Genomic DNA, 21,598 nt, shown 5'->3' on the forward strand with positions numbered 1-21,598 from the left:
CACTCTCTTGATATCAAACAGTCAAACTCCGGACAGCCTTACACTCAAGTTTTGTGGCCAACTCTCTATTTGACTTGTACTCAATATTGAGGTGGCGAACAGAGCCAAGGAAGAGAGCGCTGAAGATTCACCATGTTATAAGTGGATCGACCTCTTCCACGACACAGAAAATACGACTACAGAGGCACATCCATTCGACGTCGGAGAGTTATTATGTTCCAAACATTGCTTTCACCTCTACGTTCACGCTTTGATCTGTCCCCGCGTTCGCCTACATTCCCAGCAAATGCTACAGAGAACCCAACGTCGCCGCCCAGGACGGCATACAGCTTAACCTCGCCAGGCAATGCATCGTTTGCATCTTCTGGAGGATTTGGAACCTTTGGGGCAAGTCTCTCACCAGAACAGGATATCACGCCAGAGGAATTCGCCAGAGATGTGTTGGTTGAACTCATGCGCAATTCAGTGGAAGAGTTGAAGGTGCGCGGAGCAGAAGCTTCGGAGGACGGGTTGCGAGGGCGGATGGAGGTGCGTGGAGTCTGCGCTCTAATAATGTCAATGTCTTACTTATCCAACTTATGCAGACGTTGAGCGAAATGCTTAGAATAATGGAGCAGGATGCATGCACCAAGGATATTTTCCGAGAGATGGACGGCTTCCTGGCACTCATGAGTGTCCTCGCTTCGTTGAGCGTTTCCACAGAGGATGAACACAATCTTGTGCCGGTGAGCCCTGTGCAGCTTATTGAGCCCCTGGACGAGATCAGAAAGGACTGCATAACGCGAGTCTTTGTGGTGCTAAGTGAAGCTATGAAAGATTCCCCAGAGAACGAAATATATTTTCGGGTACGTTACACGATTCGGGATAACTGCGTGCTAAGGCTGATGGATTCTGTCAACTATAGACCAAGGTTGGCTATGACTCCCTGAAACTGGCTCTCCAAAGTGTCCCGACAAAGGTGGATGATGCTGGCCACCTACATTTACACATTCTATCCCTGTTTCTTGCACTTTCCTTGTCAGATTTTTCGCCTCTTTTGGTCGGATTTTTTACGGATTTACATGATAAAGACATCGAGACCGTCGACGAGAAGGTCAAAAAGGTCGTTGGAATCATCAGGCACGCTGGGGCGTTGCGTATTTTGTGGGACCTTGCAGTACCCAGCACATTGAATGATGTCGGACGCTACGGATTGTATAAATTATTTGAAGGTCTATTTGGACTCAATCATAGGAATGCAGGCGTTCTATCAAGCCTAGGCATAGTGGGAGACGTTTTCAGAAGATTTCGAACAACCAAGAAGGCCGAGGATGGTAGAAACAAGGAGAGGCATGTTCTACAGAAACTTCTGCGGCGCCTGCTGGAAATGGGTGCTACAACGGCTGAAGCTCGCGGTCTCTTTGCGGCTGCCATTGTGGACGACAAGCTCGATCCTGAGATTTTGGACGTCGCACGATTTGGGATGAAGAGTCGCTGGGTCGAGCATTTCTCCATGGAAGGTCCAGCGGCAGTCGTCCTAGGAGACTCTGACACTAACAAATGGAGGACGTTGCCAAAGGATGGCCTCAGTTTCCTGGTAAGTTTGTGTACTTCCCAAACTATTGCAGCTGCTTGACATAAACATAGATATGGTTCTTCCCATCCACATTACCAACGGCTCCCTATACGCTATTCTCTGCTTCATCTCCATCTCCGCCGCCTTCATCCACTTCATTGCACCGCTTGAATGCTCCTCCACCGATTCGTACCCACCTAAAAATTGCTGCCCGATTAGATGGTAAACTATCTGTCTGGAGCAGTGCAGCACCTGACGACGAAGTCATCTTTCCTGCGGCCAAACTCAAGAAGGGGCGATGGACCCACCTTGCCTTCGTATGGTACCAACGGAAAGGCGGAAATCCAAACTTGAGTAGGTTCAACCCTAGTCTCTGTATTGCGTATGCATATACTAAGCATTTATATATTAGGATTGTATATTGATGGCGCATACGTCGATGGTCAGAATCTGACGTACCCTCGAGCAGAGCTGTTCTCCGGATACGGTTCCAATTCGGGAATACGATACACAATCGGCGACTTCACTGCTCAGAAGCAAAATGGTTCATCGATGAGCTGGTGCCTTGCTTCGGCGTACCTTCTTGGCTTACCTTTGGGTCTGAATCTGATGTTCTTCCGCTTTTTTATACATACTGATGCTGTTGTTAGCTGATGATCTACCTCGTCTGATCCACCATCTCGGTCCTCGATACACCGGTTCTTTCCAGGACCGCGAACTTGTTAAATTCCTCACATACGAAGCTTCAACTTCCCTTAACATGTACCTTAACTCAGCCTCATCTACTGGTTCCAATCAATCGTCTATTCGAAGTCCTCCAGGAGGAGTCACAGTCAAGGGCAAAGGCTCGCAAAGCCCGATAGTCAAGGCGCTTCGAGAGGGAATGTCATCCATGGGGCTCAAGGACGAGTCGGTTGTGTTCATAGTGGCATCGGAAGATTTTGAGTGGGGTGTTGATGGTGATGGTGATTCTACTATCAAGGATTCCATTGGCGTTGATGTTGGGATGAGAAATGCGAAGCTGGTGGGGGATGTCTTTGTAGTGAAGGCCGAAAGCTTGGACGTGGCGTTGTGGAAGATTGGGGGAGCTGCAGTGGGACTACGGCTCGTTCAACTTGCATCTGTGAGATCCTTTTTTTTTTTTTGCTTTTATTGATAGTTTAGTGCTAATGGCGAACAGACATCACATGAACTATCACGTACTCTGTCGATCTTGACTGATGGTCTCAAAAATAGTTGGCAAAACTCTGAAGATATGGAAAGATTGCGTCAGTGTCCTGCTTGTATTTTTGCTTTCTTTTTCGTGTATCTTACATGTGTTCCTGGGTTAGGCGGCTATGAGATTCTGGGCGATATTCTGCGTACTAAAGCGCAATTAATCAACCTTACTGCGTTTGAAACTCTATTCGAATTTCTCGGTATCAATTTCAACTCACCCGAGCAATCTACCGTTGTCAACCCTCTGGCATATCGCGCACTAGCCCTTGACTTTTCTCTCTGGTCGCGCACTCGCCCTGAGATTCAAAGAGCTCACCTAGACCAATTTGCTACCCTACTTGAGCTAAGCAGGTACAAAGCCTTCAACTGGAAGCAAAGGTTAAGCAAGATGAACCTTGTTCGAAAAATTATGTTCGCCCTTCAAGCAGATTGGTATAGCAATCCGCCTGAGCCAAACGGACTGACGAGTACACATGAAGTTGGACACAACATGCAGGCACAGCTTGTTCAAACGTTAGGAGTAATATTGAGGGCTCCTGGTGGATTTGTGAAAGAAGACATTAAAGCAGTCGTTGCCTACCTTGCTGCTAATCTTCATGAAAGTAGGTGATTGCATGCTCGTCACCATATGTACTCAAACTTTCTTTCTGTCAGACAACAATGGCGAAGGGTCCCCTCATTCAGTCATTTCAAGATTTGAATTCAAATTGCCACCGCGCGAAAAGGCTGAACTCGTCCTTTCCCTCCTTGTGCAAATAATTGGGGGACACTCTTACTACATCAAATTCACCACAGTTCTGCCAATGACCCGCATTCTTCTTCTTCTCTTAGGAGATCGCCCTTCGCCTTCGGTCGCAGCGCAAATCCTCAACATGATATCCATCAGCATTCGCGTATCTAGTTCATTCAGCAGGAAGTTCGAGTTGGTATCTGGGTGGAGCGTGTTGAAGACAATTTTACCAAATGTATGGGATCCAACTGTCAATAAAGCGGCGTTTGACCTACTCTTAGGGAGAATCGATACGCGTTCTGCGGAGAATAGTCAGGCTCCGACACCTACTTCGGCGACGAGGAGAGAGGAGAAGGAACGGACGAAAAGCACAACTGTCTCATGCACATATATCCTACCCACCATCATTGCGGCGTTGCGTTCAGGCCTGATTGCTGTGGCCAATAACTGCCACATATCTGATGAAGGCGAAGGTGAGATTTTTTATCTTTTGTTCCCGTCGTCTCTGACCAACCTTTGCAGCAGCAGGAAACTTGTCCTGGTCTACAGAAACAACAATGGAGATGCTCATCGAAGAGCTCCTCACGTTACATGCATCCAGTTCTACTTTCCGACACATTTTCGAGTCGCAGCAAACCACGCAACTGTTCATCGATGCATATAAGGCCATGGTCTCGAAACTTTCCAAAGCCACTTACATCAATAACTGGAACCTTCGGATTTTGGAGAAATTGACTCATTTTGGGTTAGCACTTGCTCTTGACAACTCTGTTGGTGGTGGACAAAAGCGCGAGGTATTTTATCTTTAATCTTCTAATTAAATTAGTTGTCTTACCACTGAGAAAACGAAAACTCCAGATTCTTGACAACATACAATCTGCGGAAGTTATTGCAAATCCCAATGCGGTGACGACTGCGATTGATCCTGATCTTGTTGTGGATAATCGGTCTGTTCGACAACGAATCGCATCTGCAAGGTTCAGCATCCAAGTTGGGGAGAGATCCGTTATCCGAACGATCAACCGCATGACGGAATGGAGGAAGACGGTGCAAACTTCAGAGAGAAAGAGGATCAGGAAGACTGTTTTGGATATGTGGGTATCCCTGGCATCTATGTGCCAACCTATTGAACTAATATGATGTCACACAGGCGAGAACATAGGCGTCAGGTATCAAGGCTAACCGAGTGGACATACTTGCTCACATCGGAACGGGGCCTTTGGCCTCATCACGAGCCAATCATGTGGCGATTGGACGAGACTGAAGGACCTCACCGGATCAGGAAGAAACTCGAGCCACAGGTCGACAACAGCCCCAGTTCGCGAGTAGATGCTCTAGAAGAAGTTACGCGAGGAGTCAATCCGCCTGAGCCTGACACTTCGTCTATCATGCAGGTCGAAGTACCGCCATGGGCAGAAGCCTATGAAATTTCTGCCACAGAAATTGAAGGTTGGCAAATTACGTAATGACTTTTCTGTACTAGCTAATAATTGTTTGAACAGAACGACAAGATTTAGCGGAAGAGATCGTCGACGATAAACTGAGAAGAATTCGTCACGAGCTTGAGCCTGGAGATGTGATCGAAGCTGTTGCCACGGTGGCACGTATCGATGGAGTAGATTCTTCGCGTAAGTTCACATGCGGTTTTTGTGCTAGCAATGTTTCTCATTTGATTTAACAGCGGGCCTTCTTATCCTTGGACGCACTCACATATACATGCTCGATGGCGTTGTTGAAAACGAAGATGGAGAAGTCATCGATGCCCACGATGCCCCTAAACGCCTCCTCTTTATCCCTGGAAGCATTGTTGAACTGGATGGCCCCCAGCGTGCGCAGCGATGGTATGTACCATTGATGGCGATAGACATTCGATCGTCTGATAGCCTTGACTAGGGCACATACGCAAATCGCAACCTGTAGCGACAAGAAATTCTTATTCCGCGATGTCGCGTAAGTGAATCCGTTTTCTACCCGTGTCAGCAAACTAAAGCCGTAATTTTTAGATTGGAAATATACTTCAAAGACAGCCGATCCCTTCTTATCGTTTTCCTTGACAAAAAGCGCAGATCAGATCTAGAACACCGGCTTTCCACAATAGTAGGTCGGCCATACTCTGAAATTGGTATGACGCCAGGTCCAGCTCCTCAAACACAACGTACGCCAATGTTTGGCAAAATGGGATCAAGGGTGCTATCTGGCTTTAGAACGGATGAGCTTTCAACCGCCACGCGGAAGTGGCAGGCCAGGGAAATTAGCAATGTTTGTCGTGTTTGAATTATTTTCATGCAAAGCTGAACTCAAATTTTCTAGTTTGCGTATCTCAGTATTCTGAATCAAATTTCAGGCCGAACTCCCAGTGACGCTACGCAATACCCTGTTTTCCGTAAGTATATATCTGCACCACTTTTGGTTCCACGTCTCAAGCCTTCATTCAGCTTGGGTCCTCAGCGACTACACCTCTAAAATTTTGGACCTGAACAATCCAGATTCATATAGAGAGTAAGTGTTGACTACTTAACTACCTCACAGAGCATCTTGAATTTGATTTAATGGTGTTTATTTAGCCTAACAAAGCCCATGGGTGCATTGACTTCAGTCCGGAGGCAGGCGGCTGAAACGCGATACAGTAATTTGGAGAGTGTTGGCGAGGAGCCGTTCCACTATGGAACTCACTTCAGCTCCTCCATGATTGTTTGCCATTTCATGATACGTCTCGCACCCTTTACGAACATGTTCAAAACACTGCAAGGTGGTGATTGGGATTTACCCGATCGATTGTTCAGGTACGTCTACCTTGAGGCACATATATTCATAAGAAAACATCTGATTACTTATGTAGTGATCTACCCCGAGCTTATGAGTCCGCTGCTCATGATGTACGAGGAGATGTCAGAGAACTTATTCCAGAATTCTTCACTTGTCCGGAGTACGTATGGCTGTTGGTCCTGTCTCCAATTTATATTGATATTTTACTTCTTAGATTCCTGGAAAATTCTGCCAATCATGACTTTGGGGTCCTCCAGCAGACTGGCGAAAGGATCCATGATGTCAAGCTACCTCCATGGGCACATCAGGATCCATTGTTATTCATTACGCTCAACAGAAGGGTAATAACTCTTTTATTTATCTTACCATACCCAACACCCATTTTTATGCGTTTAATAGGCTCTTGAAAGTCCTGTTGTTAGTGAACATCTGCCAGCTTGGATCGACCTGATTTGGGGATGCAATCAGCGCAATCCTGAGTCGTTGAACGTTTTTCATCCGTTGTCGTATGAAGGCTCTATAGGTTCGTCAGAGTAGATGATCCTCTAGTTATATGCTTATTTGCTGTTCAGACCTTGATGCTATCAAAGATGACCTGGAGCGAGAGGCGACTGTTGGTATCATTCATAATTGTAGGCACATGCTTTGTTATGTTTAGGTGTTTCGCACCTGACCTTGTTTTACTTGCTTTCAGTTGGACAAACGCCCCGAAAAATCTTTACAACACCTCACCCTGAACGATATCATCATGGATTACATAGCCTACCCATTGGTACACTTCACGGAATTGAAGAAGATCCACACTTGCTCACCCAGAATGTTCGATGTTTCAAAGGTAAAATTTATGGCTATAGACAACAAATAGAGAATTAATAAGCGTTCCTCGATAGACCTGGGACCGACGACACCGGTCCGAGAACTTGTTCCAGACATTCTCAGCGATAAAATGAACCCCTGTCCCGAGGGCGTGCTCTGCCTTCCTCAATTTCCACAGGAACATGTCGAGTGGCGTCCAAGGTCGGCAGAGCTTCGCATCGTGGTCGAACATAGACTCGTGCAAGTGATAGAGGACGCGTTCTGCAATTGTGCAGCGTTTGCCGACTCGACAAGTCTTGTTACCGGATCGAGCGATTACACTGTGCGACTGTGGAAAGTAAACCGTGGGCCACATCCTAATGGCGCTCAGAGCGGTATGCGAGTCACACTGTCTCACATTATGCGCGTGCATACCGACGAAGTTACCTGCGTTGCTGCCTCAAGAGCGTGGTCCTTGATCGTCAGCGGGTCCAAAGACGGTAGCGCTGCTTTATGGGACCTCAATCGTGGTGTATACGTACGGTCCATATGGCATGGAGAAGCCGGAGAAACAAATGCAGTGAATCTTGTTGCTATCAACGAAAGCACGGTATACACAAGGTTTCTTTTTTTGGTTGGAATTGGAATGGTAACATCATTGATTGTAGGGATACATTGCAACGTGCTCGCGCCTCAAACTATGCCTACATACAGTCAATGGACGCCACATCACAACATTGGATTTGACGAAAACATCGTCTTTCTCCCCATTAGTACCAACAATCACATCCATGGCATTCCATGAACGCGAATATTCTCATCTCGGTGTGCTTGCAACTGGCGGTCCGGATGGATCTATAACACTGCGGACATGGACGGCCGACGGTACACCTGACGGTGAAAAGGCGCAATGGGAATTCTTGACAATTCGCACGATGAAAGTGAGGATGGTTGGCCATAACCGGCCACCAGCTGTGACGGCGATTAAGTTCTTGGGGTCAGTCTAACTTCCTCTCTTCCTATCATCTCTTGGATCTGACTTTGTTGTTCTCCCTACAGGGAAACTTTGTATCATGGAGAAGAAACAGGCAAATCGTACGCCTGGAATCTACCAGACAGTTAGCGAAACGGCTACCAAAATTGATCTTTCTTTTTTAATTTATTTTTCATTGGATGTATATTTAATGGCGCTGTCGATTTTCTTTCGTCTATTTCCATCTTTGTCTTCATATCATACACCATTTTTTATTCTATCGCATTTTCATCTTTCAACAATTTATATGCCATGCAAATCTTAAGAAAGGTTTATAGCGTCTGTCGAATAATAGATGATCAGATGAGTAGCGCTTTCCATCAGTCAAAAAGATTGGGGTTGATCCATGCCCACTCGTCGCCGTTTGACGACTTGTCTGAAATGGTCATGTCGAACCCATTGAGTGCCTGATTTGTTGGATCGTGACAATTTCTGGCCTTGCCAGTGTTATACTTAGTAGGATGAATTCGGTGAATATATCACCCACAGTGCACACTACAAAAAGGATGTTGTCGAAAAAAATCTCCCCATTCTTGAAATTCTTAGCACTGGTCTTTAAATTCTTTTTCGAAGTATTTCTGAAGGAGCAATCCATCGAACCCGATTGAATCATTGGGAAAAAATCGAGAAGCTGAAGATTAAACCAACCCAGTCATTCATTTTAATCAATTTTAATTCAAATTGTATTCAAAATTATACTACATCTTCTACAATTATACTACAATACTTAAAGCGATACATTAATCCAAAAGCCGAAATCCCCTGGTATCTTACTGTTCAAACATGGCGGGATTTACCCATGCCCAATTGTCGCCATCTGCAGACTCATCTGAAAAGAGAATATCAATCCCTTTCAGAGTTTGCTCCCGCGAGTCGCTAAATATTATTGGCCTTTCTCGAGCTAATAAATTATTGAGATAATTAACTTCAACGTTTCCATTGAAATGCAACAGATAATACAGACCATGCTTGTGTATTCCATGAAATTCTGAGTCACCATTGCTCTTTACAAAGAAAGTTTTCAGCAATAGTCGCTCAACCCCAAATCGACTTTGGGGGCAAGGATCGAGAAGCTAGGGGTTGTAATTGAAGGTTGTTTAGCCACTGAGATATTTGAAGAAAAGTAGAAGTTAATTACTCCACATAGGACTTCCAACTCCATATCATCGAGTGTCGGCGAAGTATCAAGGCAGTACCTTCTGCGCTGCTCGACGGTCTTGTGACTTCTAGCCCACCTGTGCAAACGACTCTGGCGCAGGGTCTTCAAGAACTGGATAAAAAATCCGAAAAGAGAAATGAGATCAACGTGTCAAAACAAAGCGCCACATTGATAGCACGTACCTCATCGTCTCCGACCAGCATCTCCATCAAAATGACCCCCAACGCCCAATAGTCCACCTGGTAGCTCCGTACCAACTCTCACGATCCCGTATCCGACGTTGGCCCTAAGTGGTCTTGGCTCGACGGAAAATCGAGAAAGCCCAAAATCCCCAATCTTGACGTTCAAGCGCTCATCGAGGAACACGTTTGCCGGCTTCATATCGGCATGTATAATTCCAAGGCTGTGTAGTGTTGCAAGGCCTATGATCTGTACGAAGTTGTCGAGGGAATGATTAGTGAATGGAGCCACGCAGGAGACAGGGTCGAAAAACTTACACATTGCGCCATGATACGGCGCGTTTCATCACGGGGAGGAATACGAACCTCACCTAGCCATCTTTCCAGGTCACTTGTCATTCTGGGCTGTCACAAATGTGTGGATTTAGTCCACAATCACCTGGATGTAAAAAGAGATACTTGCCATCAAGATACCCAGTCGCTCCTCGTTGGTGTCAATGGTTAGCCTAAGGCTAGCCCCCATCCACATAACGAACTCTGTTCCCTCTGCTCTTGGCGGCAAAGACCCAATGCGCGCGTACGCTCTGCGCTCTGTGTTTATTTGAACCATGCCTTGATATTTTGCTTGGGCAAATTCCCTTCCTGACCCTTGCTGGTGGGGATCATAATGCTTCAAAACCCAGATTTTCTTCTCTGGCAGCGATATTTCTAGCTTCTTGCTCTCTTTGTGGCGTGTAGCGATGATAATCCTCACCATGTCGAGTTGGGTGACCCCATTACCACCCGACAGATTTTGGACTCGAATGGGTATTACGACTTGCCCTTTAACACCTATTTGATTGGCGTCGATGCGGCTGTCGGATTCTTTAGAATGTGTTCTCCCAGTAACATGGGGTGGAAGGATTTTTTCATGTTCTTTGAAAAGTGGATCAAGAGATAGCATTGCTTGTGCTGTGTCCATCTGAGCTGATTGACTAGTTTCAGTGTTATCGCAGTCTGTCGGCTTGTCCAATTCCCAGTCGTAAGTATACCACTGGCTCCTTCCATGTTGACTGTCTGTATTGCTGCTGTCCGAATCATCCTCAGTTTCATCATCTTCCCCAGTGCTCTCATCGCTATCACCATCATCCTCTTCTTCGCTTGTCTCCGTGTCCTCATCTTCTCCATTGTCCGTGTCACTACTGCCCCTATGTATCACATGTGGGGAACAGTGCGCAGTAGGAGTCTCGACATGATAGATACCTGAGCAAACAGAGAAGGATGTATGAATTGATTCTTTGTGAGTGCTGGGAGTTGCATGGATTAATCCAGGAGTCGCCATAGACTCGCTTGAATCATCGTGAACTGGAGCCGGACTTGGTGCAGTTGCATCTTCTGGGCTCCGTAATCGTCGAGGCAGCGGTCGTACTGTGCGGGATACTGCAGAAGGCGGCGTAATTGGAGTCGCCATTGGTACGTTATTGAAGCACAGGCCTTCCGGTGTAATCATTGTTGTATATCTGTTCGGCCACAGGTAGTATGGATGGGTGATTGGCCTGTGAAAATGCCACAACTCGATCTTCTATGAATTGGTGGGTCGTGCAAGGAAGGGATCAAAATAATATGGCCTGGATGGACGAGTAGTTGTTGAACAACTCAACCTCTTCACCCGTTTTCTTGGGAGTAAAAGGGATCACCGTGAAGGAGCAATTAGTTATTCAGAAGGGGGCCAATTTTCATTGTTCGACTGCGTTCGATATAGGGAACGTGACTTGGCAATTAACACGATCGCGTTTTGCACGGGACCGCGTTCCTCTCGTTCTGTTATCTTCTCGACTGTGTTCTGTGTAAATGACTACTCCTCTGTGATTCCAGCCCACGGAGTCTATTGAATATGAGCTGAATAGGCATTGCAGAATGAACATTGAATTCTAATTTTTATGCGGTGTTACAAGAAGATATGAAAGCTTTTGTCTTATTCGAATGTCGTAGTCAGATGTTAGCCGGCCTCAATTTCGGAAAATGCAGGATTGATCCATGTATAGAATTCCTTTTGCTTTTTTAAAAAATTCATTTATTGTCCTTTGAGGTAATTCCTTATATGTTATTACTTTTTTTATTTCTTTTGCTTCACACATGACTACCACAGTACCACTCCATCATACTTCACAATTTGGTGTCCCGGTGTAGCCTTGCGAGGTTCGAGACGGGAGAATTTCGCTACGAAGTCCAAATGATCTAATTATCAAGGAGACAGAACGTCGTTCTCATACCGTTTCATCTACCTAAATGAACTTTCTCTTACGTTCTCCTGTCAGAGCTCGGTCGGTGCATCTTTGTCGGAACATCTTTGAATCATTCACAGATGTTCCACAATCTCAATTAAAACCTCCGAGAGAAACCTCCAAAATGGAAGTGGAGAATCAGTCGAAAAGAAAACACACTAAATGGGACTGTGGTTGCCTAAATCCAGACATCTCTGTACTGTCACTGCAACGATATGACGCACGGCACGGCCCTGTCGCAATCAATAAAAGCTATCTGAGTAGTTGCCTTGTTCAATGTTGTACTGCTTTTCTGCTTAAGAATAGCAATCCAATGTTTCTGCAAAGCGTAGGCACACCGTGGTTCGGCGAAGATATCCGGCAAATAGAAGTGTGATTCCATACAATGTGCAGCTCATCGTTTGGCTCAGGAAGGGTGGAAAGATAATGGGGTGACTACATTCCGTAAAAAATTCAGATACTATGTTACTTTGTGACAAAAGATTTAATGTGGTTTTCCGGCTCTTCTCCATGCATCATATTTAGCTAGAAATTACAACTGCTAGGTCACTCGACGTACAAGTAACCGCGAAAATGCGGCAAAGGGTCGAAAAAATAAACGAGGAACAAAAAGAATCGCTCTCACCGTCAATCGGAAGAAGTAAACGCCATACGTGCCATATGGAACATGTCTGTTCAGATAGTAAAGAAAACGCAAATAGAGCGAGGATCGATCATCCCGATAATCTGCCCACTGATTCACAAAATCATCAGGAAGGTCTTTCCACAAATCAGTTTCGCAGTATGCAGGTGGGCGTGGGGCGCGATCGGTATACAAGGTTCGCAAACCTGCCGCAGTTGGAAGGATGCCTTCCGCAAAGGAAAGGGCCTCCTTGGCCGTAAATCTTTTGTCCAGCCGAGAAGTCACCATCCGATCAATGAGAGGTGCAATAAGTGGCACATCCTTGACTATGTGCTGAACATGAGGTTAGGGAGTAGTTTGTTTGTTATAAATAATTACAGTACCTGGAACGTGTCGCTAAACCAAATTCCAAGCAGAGCAACATCATATTTGAATGGGTCGTAATCGACGTGTCCGTGAAGAGTTTCGAAGGGAGGGAAATCTCCGATTACATCCGCCCCAAGTATACCGAGTCGAGGATTGGGACCGTATCTCTCCTCATCCAACAGGATCGAGAAGTCAAAATCCGATAAGACGCATACCAAAGCGCCTTGCTGCAGCAGGTGCTTTCTGAATGGATTGATTGGCATGCCTAACAGCCCTGCATTCGAAAAGTGGTTGATCAACATGTTCCTGCTGCATAAATCCTAGGAAGCAGAAAGTGAGCCAAAACGTATGAAAGGTGGACATTGCAAACATACGTGATGAAAGATCCTGTTTTCATGAAGAAATGTGAGGGCCTGTATAAACCGCTGGGTTAGAATTTCATGGGGATAATGCAGAAGGCAATTACCTTCAGTAGAAATATAATCTGTTGTACACAGACCTCCGGTGTTGGAAACGGTACCGAGTTCCAAGTGATATCCCACCTTGACAGATGTGTGGTTTAACCGACTATATTAATCAATTCGGTGTAGATATTGCTGACCTTGGCATGACTGCAAACCAATGACCCTCGCAAGGTAGAAGATCAAGAATGGGTATTATAGCAGTAAAAGTCTCCCTCTTCTTGAGCTCAGGCCGGCTTGCGAGCAAATGGAGGATTTTATCCTCCTCAGAACCTCCTTTAACAAGCTTGATCACCACATGTCTCCCTTCTGTATCCTGCGCAAACATTACGCGTCCCTAATTGGTAAAAATCGGAATTGTCAATAGTTGGGTCAGATAAAGAGGGGAAATTCAGAGACAGTATATAGACCCAGTTCATACAAATCGTCGTCACGTTTGTTGTGGTAATCCCCTCCCATATACGCATACGGGAATGGGTCCTCCGCTTCAAATTCTTTCTTTCGTACATTCAATCTTGGGTGTGGGTTGTATGGAATGGTTGACGTGGCATAGGGAACGATACAGGGATCATCGAAGATGGTCAGGCGGTAAAGATGATATCCTCTTTCTGCGAACCACTCTCGCATGGAATCCCAAAACACCAGCAATTGGTTGGTGGTGACCGAGTGCCTATCCCCAGGATCAAACCAAATCTACCTTAATAGTTAATACTAATCCGATAGTCATTGTAGGAGCTTTGACTTGCCAAGTTTCCCATAACTTACGAACCAGAAGAAAGGGAACAAGCAGAAGAGCTATGAGTGTTATGCAAGCTCGTCGACCGGTTTACCTGTGCTTCCAAGCTCCTAAGAGAGAAAATCGCTGCTCTGGCAATACGCACGACAACAATAATTCGAACTCCGTTCCGAGCGCCGGCCTTTAAGCTAAAAATGACAACACAAAATTGTAGAATGTGCGACCGGCGCAATTCCCATCGAATTGTCACAATCCCTGGCAATTTGACGGAAATGTTAAGTTTAAAATTCGCTTGTTTCACATTTTACAAGTTTGTGTTGTGGATAAAATACGACAGAGGTGTGTAACGGCAAATTGCGGCACATGCCCAGAGTGGCAGGTCATTAACATTACTTATCTATATTTTTATTATAGCTATTTTCATATCGATAGACCTATCCGCTAAATTTACACGTACACGGATAAAGAATTTTATTGAGCGGAGCATAAAATTTAAAGACGGCAAATTACGGGAACTAGCAAAATCGTCGATGAGTATTTACAAAAAAAGTCGAGCTACAAGAACTAAAGCAATACCACCACATCAGCAGCATCCTAGAGACACTCCCTTCTCAAACTGAAAGGCATGTCAGCGCTTTTCTGCAAGATCGTACCATAGATTAAAATAAAATCAACATAGGAGCATTCCTTATGTAACAAGGCTACGCAGAAATTCAAGTCCGACTGTATGAATATATTTTTACGTTGGGCCTATCGATATGAAAATAGCTGTAAAATGCCAAGATTTACATTTTTGGAACATGTAGAAGGTACTACTTAAGTTACAGTTACACCGCCGCCAACTCCACAGAAAGATTCCGGCGTATCTCAGAGGTATAGAGATTCACTTTTAAATCGGTCTTCGCTGACAGCGCCCGAATCAACAATCTCCGAGATAATCCGCAGTCGTAGATCTACTTACAACGGGGTTGAAGGGATATGACTCGGAGGTTCTGAATTTCGATCATACAACCTCTTTGTGATTGGTGGTGCGATTACTCTAAAGGGTTATACTAGACAAGATTAGAGCCGATATTACAGGCAAAGGTATGTAGTGCTGCTATCGTGCTTTGATCATCTATATTCTCTCAACCCATAAAGAACAACCCTCGTAAATAATCAGACCGATAACTTCATCAGGAGAATCGTGACCGAGTCAAAACCACAATACACTGTAATGCACTAACTTGCCAACCGTTTAGTTATATCTAGATTACGCCTTATTTTGTCCTCGTCGGATACCATGGAATTCATATAAAAGTACGACCTATCGTAATGGTCTTCAGTACCCCATAGTACCTATTCCACAGTCGAAGTTCACATTTCTTTTGCTTTTTGCTACCTCTTAATGGCTTTAAACACTAGTGCTGTCGTCGTCCCCAACCCACCCCCGGACAGTGACCCTTATTATATCTCAATGAGGCCTTCATACAACATCAACGACCAAACATATCTTCGCGAACGAGAACGTCTCGTAGTGGTAAAAGAAAGACTCGAGGATTTGAAAATTCGTTGGGACCTTTTTGACGACATCAACAAGATCAAATATGTCCAAGAGTCTACAGCTGTTCGTGTCGTTGACCGTCGTTCGAGACTCCATGAATCGGTGGGTCCTCAAGTGATTTGCACCACCATCTCATTACGATTTCCTGATTGCGATTTGCTCTTTTACTCAGCCAACAGTCGATACATTGATCCATCGGTACGCGGAGTACCGCGTAGAAACCATTCTGCCTATAGAATGTCTTATGGTCCACCAGGAATCTACGGTTCTTCAGTACATTGTTGCCCACAGTGACCTCGAGGAAGTCAAACCGCTGGAAGATACACGAGATAGGAAGTATAGTGTCGGTGAACATTTGATTTTTTTCAATTATACACTGGTTAATTGTTTGTTTTGTAACAGAGTGGGACTGTTTGCTGGCTAAGATCGTCAAAGTATACAGATCAACATCCAGCTTTGGTTAAAAATAGCCAAGTAATAATCACGTCGTCGCAATATTCGACCACAGCGGTACGCAAACATGCAGTCACTATTCCAGCAGCCATTATTTATTGACACTTTTGTTATGATGTCTTGACCAGTGGTATAAGCTTGGCATAAATACCGACAATCTCAAGTACACCGTCAATCTTTTGACTAAGTCAACTATGTCAGTCCCGTTTGTCGTTGATAGGTGGTTGACAGCCAAAGAAATCACTTCCCGGGGCCCGGGCCGTCAGTAGAATTATGGCTGGCTTTCCGTTGGTTGTTGAAATTTCCGGGTCAAAGTGGACAGCGGGTCTGAGAGTTCGGAGTCGGCCTCAGGAGAATTGTAAAACACATCTAAATTTGAACCATATGATTACATTGTCAATGAGTTTTCCCAGAGAAAGTATTCCAGGAGAATTTACTGTTGACGTTTACGCAATGGGTTTAAGCATCACGCGTCAGTTCTTCGGGTTAAGTTGAGGCAAAGTGTCGTCAAGCCACGAGGATTTGACTGAGTTATGGTACTATTGACATGATAGATCGAAGCAAACGTGACTTCGTAATTAACACCGTAACACGACCATCGCGTTTTGCACGGGACCGCGTTCCGTATATACAGCACACGGCGGGCAAAAGTGCTGACTAGTCAGCCTGGGAGTTGGTCTGACCAGTCACGTGACCACATCGCGACGCGTTCCGTGACGAATCAACTGACCAGTCAGGAGAGGTCACACAAATGTTGTCACGCTGGTTAGTATTGGTAAATGAGTTCAGTAACATAAGATTAAATGGCAATTAAATGTTAAACCATTGTCTTCCAAAGCACTATCACTGAGGAAAAGCAATGAATAAATTGGATATTTCTCATGTTTGGTTCAAATTTGGTCATTATTCAAATAAATGGACAATTGATAGACGTTGTACCAAAATTGTGTCAATGCATGCTAGATATCTTCAACAAGATTCATGAAAGAAGCAAATAATGTAAGTCCGGGGCATAGAAAAGAGATCCTCTGTTCTACAATCAATGAGCGGAATTACTGAAACTTAGCAGCGTGACAACATATGTGTGACAGCTACATGACTAGTCAGGTGACTGGTCAGCACCCTGGTCAGGTGATTGGTCAGACCAACTCCCAGGCTGACTAGTCAGCACTTTTGCCCGCCGTGGCAATGTCTACATTCTATTCTAGCTTTTATTCCTCATTATATGCAGATATAAATGCCGCAGTTTGGAATTAGCGGATTGATCGTTCTTTTATCAATGCTCATGATCAACTCACGCGGTCCGTTCCGCGGTGTCTTGTATTATATCAGCGGGCACAATTAACATGCAAAGCAGTGATGGTCAGATAACTGTCAGCAAAGTCAGAAGCAGTTACGTTCCCATCAGTAACCGTCATGACCATGACCATGACCTGACCAACTATACCATAAAAGGTATTTTCTCAGGCATCGGCAAAAGTGACCAAGTCCCAAAATGCCTTTGTTGCCTTTTAAGGAAGGCCAATGATTCATGTGACATAATTATGTCACACAAAACATTTGGGTAAAATTTGGAGGCACCCAAAACATTTAGAAGGCATTTGGAGGCTCCAAAAACATTTGTAGAGCCCAAAAGTTATTACTAAATATTTCACATACTTACACTTATTTCTCAATTATTGGTTTGCCATAGAACTTAGAGTGAATAATTGATCATAAATAAAAAGAAAAAGAAAAGCTTGAGTTCAACTTGACATGCACTCAAATGATTACCGGCCTTAGAGTGCGCAAAAAATGATTTTTCAATGTAAAAATTTATTCACAGTATCATCGCACAATGTCAATTTAAGGCAAAGTCCACCGTTTCTGTCTAGCCATCGACAAAGAGCCTCCCAGGTCTGATTACAAATTAAGTCGGAGATTGAATCAATGTTATGTGTATAATAACTCAAGACATGCCCCGAATTCCTTTCTTTCCTCACTCTCATGTCTCCTGGTTCTGACAACACAATCTTCTGGTGTCCCATGCACATGACATAGGCCTGAAAGTTAAACTCACAAGGTAAATCAATTATCCCCAACTGCCAGTGCAACCCAACTGACAATTTCTTTTATGTCTTTGCTCCTCCTTCGACTTTGATACATCTTTCCATCAAGTATAGATTACAGTCTTACGGACATGCATGTTGAATTAATTGTGAGTATATGCGCATCAAATGCGCATACATTTTGCATTTTGCTTACCATGACTCACTGTGACACATCCAGATCCAGATCTCAAATCACACGAGTTATTGTGACCTGGTCACACGGAGTCTCCCAGGGTCTGGTTGACCATTATCGTCATCTGTACTCGTTTCTATGTACCCTCCATTGTAGTCAATCAAATTTTATTGTGTTAGTATTTCCAAAGTGTGTGATTATTGGGAAATGGCTGCTATAAATAAGAATAAACAAGCTGTAGCATTGTGTGAACCTCAAATCTTTTTTGGGTCTCTCAAATGCAACTCAAATGTTGTCCAAATGTTTTTGGGTCTCCCAAATTTTACCGAAATGATTTCATTAAATTTAGATTTTGATAAAACATTCATTCTAGTGAAGGATTTGTAGCCTTTCAAAATTGCGAGTCTCTACTTAGTCGATATAAAAGGCCATTTGCGCCTTGGGGCCTTTGGGCGTCCCCAAATGCCTTACTAAGGCATTTGGGGACTTGGTCACTTTTGCCGATGGGGGAATGGGACTGGGCTCTTCAGTAGCAAGATAGATTATATAATACAAGCAAACTAAAAAAAATATCAACTGTGATGCCGTGGTTCAATTTTGGAAAATAGCACTGATGGCACTCAGTCAGCATTGACAGCCGAATGGGTAACGTCATGACCGCTATGAACAGTCACTAACCGTCTCTGACTTTGATGCTAACCGTAACTTTTATGACCGTCATCCACTGTGGGCTGACCGCCCACCACTGATGCAAAGTCAATCTGCGATATCAGGGCGTTAGGTGATTTTGTTTTTAGGACTACGGTTCAGTGAAATCTTGAACGACACTCACCATGGTCGGTTGCCGGCTGCCAGTTTGCCATTGTGTGAGTTACCATGAAGACACACATACTCCATCTCTCAATACTGTGTCACTAGCCTCGCGAGCCAGGCCTTCTGTGAATCTCGTCTCTTTTCTAGATAAGGCAGGTACCGAGTGATATGTTTGTACAAATGTTGTCTTTGTTTATGTCGTCAAACATTGATCGGAGTGCGAAAAGAGAGAGATTCACAGAAGGCGGATTTGAGGGAATCCTCGTTTTGTGACTCGGACTTAGTGAAAAAAACGCGATTTGCCTCAACAACAACCTTCCACAACTTAAAAAAAAGTTGTCTTCAGAATCATTTAGATAGGTTTCTTTTATAATAAAATTCATTTTTACAAGGTCACGAAAAAAAATTTTTTTGAGAAAAAAATGACTTGTAATTTTAGCCGAAAAATCATATATCATGGCGCAGGTGAACTGCTTCTAAGATTAGATGGCAGGTCCGGGCGGTTAATGAACCCAGTCTCTGCAGATGAAACAGACAATGAAAGAGACATACCTGCACATCCCACCTCCATCAAAAGTGAACCTCTGGATACCCAGATTGTCCCAAATGCAGTCTCTACATCCTCTGTAGATTCAAATCATGCTTCAGCTTCAGACAGTATGGGCGAGTCTAGCGTGCAGGGTTTGACCTTGACATGGATCTTGAGGAAATAGAGGAGGAGTACGATGTTATTGAAGATTCAGAGGATTCAGAATTCGAGGGGGAGGGGGACGGGTAGTGGTCGCAACACTAAGTCCGACGTGACAAAGCGTGACTCTGCCAAAACCGAACCGTTTGGCCCAGCCGTTTCTGACGAAACCGAGCGGAGCTCGAAATATGCTGAGTCAGAAACGACTGGTGTACGAGCCCTACTGTGTCACGGGCGTTACCAGGTACATCATTTGCAAAACCACTCATACGAGATCTCGCAGAACTTGTTGCGTTTTTTTCCCATACTTTCCGTGGTCTCCATCTGTGTTGAAACCGGGTCTCATGAGAGATTCGCTGCCACCTGCGTCCTGCCTGACTCATATTTAAACTATCGCTGAAAACCTCTTCCAGTTATACAATTCGGCATTTTCTACACCCAGTTTGCACTCGTCGCAGATGTCAAAAAATGAACCGCATATGGCAAGTCATCTGTTGGATGCCGCTGGCACGCAGATATCACCGCTGGTGCGGATCATCACCGAAGCCATCATTTGGAGATCTACACGGCCTAGTTCTACGCCCTATGGTCAAGAAGGCTTGGTATTTTTACAGTGTTGAAAGGGAAGTATAAAGACACCTGCTCTCGTCATAGTCCTCAGGAAGGCCCCTGCATTTCTTCTTCACTGCAGAGATGTCAAACGCTCCTCTTCCCCGGGTCGCCGACCTGTCTTTCGAGTCGTTGTTCTTGAGGTATATTCTGGCTGGGTGTAGTGCCGTGAGCTTCAGAAACTGATTATCGTTTGTCAATATATTTTAATCGACTCCATGGGCAGGTCATTCTCTGGGACATCCTGAGCAACTTGAGAAGCGAGTTTATACTTCTCGTCCGGCATAGGTTCAGGGTGGCGACGGGGGTGTATATAATTTCAAGGTCTGCATTATACATCTCAATTATGGCGCTTGCCAACTCCCATCTAAAGCTAATCGTACAATGTATTACAAACCAGATTATCAACAATCGCCTTCGTTGTAATGGCCACAATGTACGGGAGTAAGTAGAAAAACCATATCTCCATTGCCCCTACAACCCTCCGATAACTAAGTTACTCATCACCGAGCGCTTGTTCCCCATCAGCCGCGCCGATCCAAGCATGCAGCCAATACGTGCTCGCAGTGCACATCCTCATGGCCGGCTCCATCGGCACGACCTCCCTCCTCTTCCTCATCCGCGTGCGCGCAATCTACGAAGCAAGCCCGCGCGTCACCGCCTTCTTCGCGCTCAGCTGGCTCGCCGTGCTCGGCTGCTTCATCTTCACCCTCCAAGGCCTCGAAGCGTACCCCGAGTCCAACCCCTCCGGCACCCTCGTCTACTGCGCAACAGGCAGAATATCGCCCTACATCGCACTCGACTTCGTCATGCCGCTCGTACACGACACCTTGGTCTTCCTCGCTATCTCCTGGCGACTCGCCACCAACACACTCTACAACAACGCAAATCGCGATAGCATAATTAAACAAGGCGTTCGGGCCATGGTCTTTGGCCATTACATGCCCGCTTTCTCAAGAGCTCTACTCCAGGACGGACAAATATACTATCTGTAAGTCTTCATTTTCTTCTTTCAATACATTGAAAAGAAAGTACTGCCGAACCTCTCGGTCTTCCTTCTCTTCTTTCAATACATTGAAAAAAGAAAAGGTATCGCCGAATTTTTGGGCTTTTGCTGATGCTGAGAATTTTCACTCAAGAACCACCATTACTACCGGACTTCTCGCGTTTGTGATGCTTTTCATAACCAGTGCCGAAGTGACATGGAAGACAACATTTCTGGTTCCCAATATGATGCTCATGAACATCATGGCTTGCCATGTTTTCAGAAAGACAAAACTAGGTATTTTTACTGAAAGTGGAGTGTCCACTATTAACCCTCCTACCCTTCCTATCGCTTTTCACGTTCCAACCGGAGCTAGTAGTCCCTATATACCACGATAATA

At 44.9% G+C, this 21,598-nt stretch overlaps 6 protein-coding genes across 6 annotated transcripts; 3 read left to right on the plus strand and 3 right to left on the minus strand.

Moving 5' to 3' along the window:
- Window positions 1–213: 213 nt before the first annotated feature.
- On the plus strand, window positions 214–8,187 carry JR316_0011667 (Beige protein-like protein 1; the record flags this gene model as incomplete). Its single annotated transcript, XM_047897313.1, has 27 exons — window positions 214–528; window positions 585–845; window positions 905–1,576; window positions 1,627–1,909; window positions 1,968–2,153; window positions 2,206–2,678; window positions 2,736–2,823; window positions 2,887–3,375; window positions 3,428–3,976; window positions 4,026–4,297; window positions 4,362–4,597; window positions 4,654–4,952; window positions 5,006–5,131; window positions 5,185–5,344; window positions 5,397–5,453; window positions 5,507–5,762; window positions 5,814–5,886; window positions 5,939–6,002; window positions 6,068–6,286; window positions 6,343–6,429; window positions 6,484–6,610; window positions 6,669–6,792; window positions 6,842–6,901; window positions 6,964–7,104; window positions 7,160–7,674; window positions 7,733–8,061; window positions 8,124–8,187. The coding sequence occupies 27 exons, from the start codon at window positions 214–216 to the stop codon at window positions 8,185–8,187; spliced, it is 6,525 nt and encodes a 2,174-aa protein (XP_047743722.1).
- Window positions 8,188–9,439: 1,252 nt separating this feature from the next.
- On the minus strand, window positions 9,440–9,834 carry JR316_0011668 (eIF-2-alpha kinase GCN2; the record flags this gene model as incomplete). Its single annotated transcript, XM_047897314.1, has 2 exons — window positions 9,440–9,685; window positions 9,754–9,834. 2 exons carry the CDS (start codon window positions 9,832–9,834, stop codon window positions 9,440–9,442), a joined length of 327 nt encoding a protein of 108 aa, XP_047743723.1.
- Window positions 9,835–9,859: 25 nt separating this feature from the next.
- On the minus strand, window positions 9,860–10,924 carry JR316_0011669 (uncharacterized protein; the record flags this gene model as incomplete). Its single annotated transcript, XM_047897315.1, has 1 exon — window positions 9,860–10,924. One exon carries the CDS (start codon window positions 10,922–10,924, stop codon window positions 9,860–9,862), a length of 1,065 nt encoding a protein of 354 aa, XP_047743724.1.
- A 1,316-nt stretch (window positions 10,925–12,240) lies between these two features.
- JR316_0011670 (Cyclin-dependent kinase 1) lies at window positions 12,241–13,906 on the minus strand (the record flags this gene model as incomplete). Its single annotated transcript, XM_047897316.1, has 7 exons — window positions 12,241–12,654; window positions 12,705–13,007; window positions 13,062–13,100; window positions 13,154–13,229; window positions 13,289–13,485; window positions 13,548–13,841; window positions 13,895–13,906. 7 exons carry the CDS (start codon window positions 13,904–13,906, stop codon window positions 12,241–12,243), a joined length of 1,335 nt encoding a protein of 444 aa, XP_047743725.1.
- A 1,365-nt stretch (window positions 13,907–15,271) lies between these two features.
- JR316_0011671 (uncharacterized protein) lies at window positions 15,272–15,891 on the plus strand (the record flags this gene model as incomplete). Its single annotated transcript, XM_047897317.1, has 3 exons — window positions 15,272–15,529; window positions 15,600–15,774; window positions 15,830–15,891. 3 exons carry the CDS (start codon window positions 15,272–15,274, stop codon window positions 15,889–15,891), a joined length of 495 nt encoding a protein of 164 aa, XP_047743726.1.
- Window positions 15,892–20,297: 4,406 nt separating this feature from the next.
- JR316_0011672 (uncharacterized protein) lies at window positions 20,298–21,596 on the plus strand (the record flags this gene model as incomplete). The annotated part of the gene is made up of 5 exons (XM_047897318.1): window positions 20,298–20,381; window positions 20,440–20,537; window positions 20,614–20,657; window positions 20,742–21,204; window positions 21,353–21,596. The coding sequence occupies 5 exons, from the start codon at window positions 20,298–20,300 to the stop codon at window positions 21,594–21,596; spliced, it is 933 nt and encodes a 310-aa protein (XP_047743727.1).
- Between the last annotated feature and the right edge of the window lie 2 nt (window positions 21,597–21,598).

Source organism: Psilocybe cubensis, chromosome 11, assembly GCF_017499595.1.
Source record: "Psilocybe cubensis strain MGC-MH-2018 chromosome 11, whole genome shotgun sequence".
NCBI classification, from domain to species: Eukaryota; Fungi; Basidiomycota; class Agaricomycetes; order Agaricales; family Agrocybaceae; genus Psilocybe; species Psilocybe cubensis.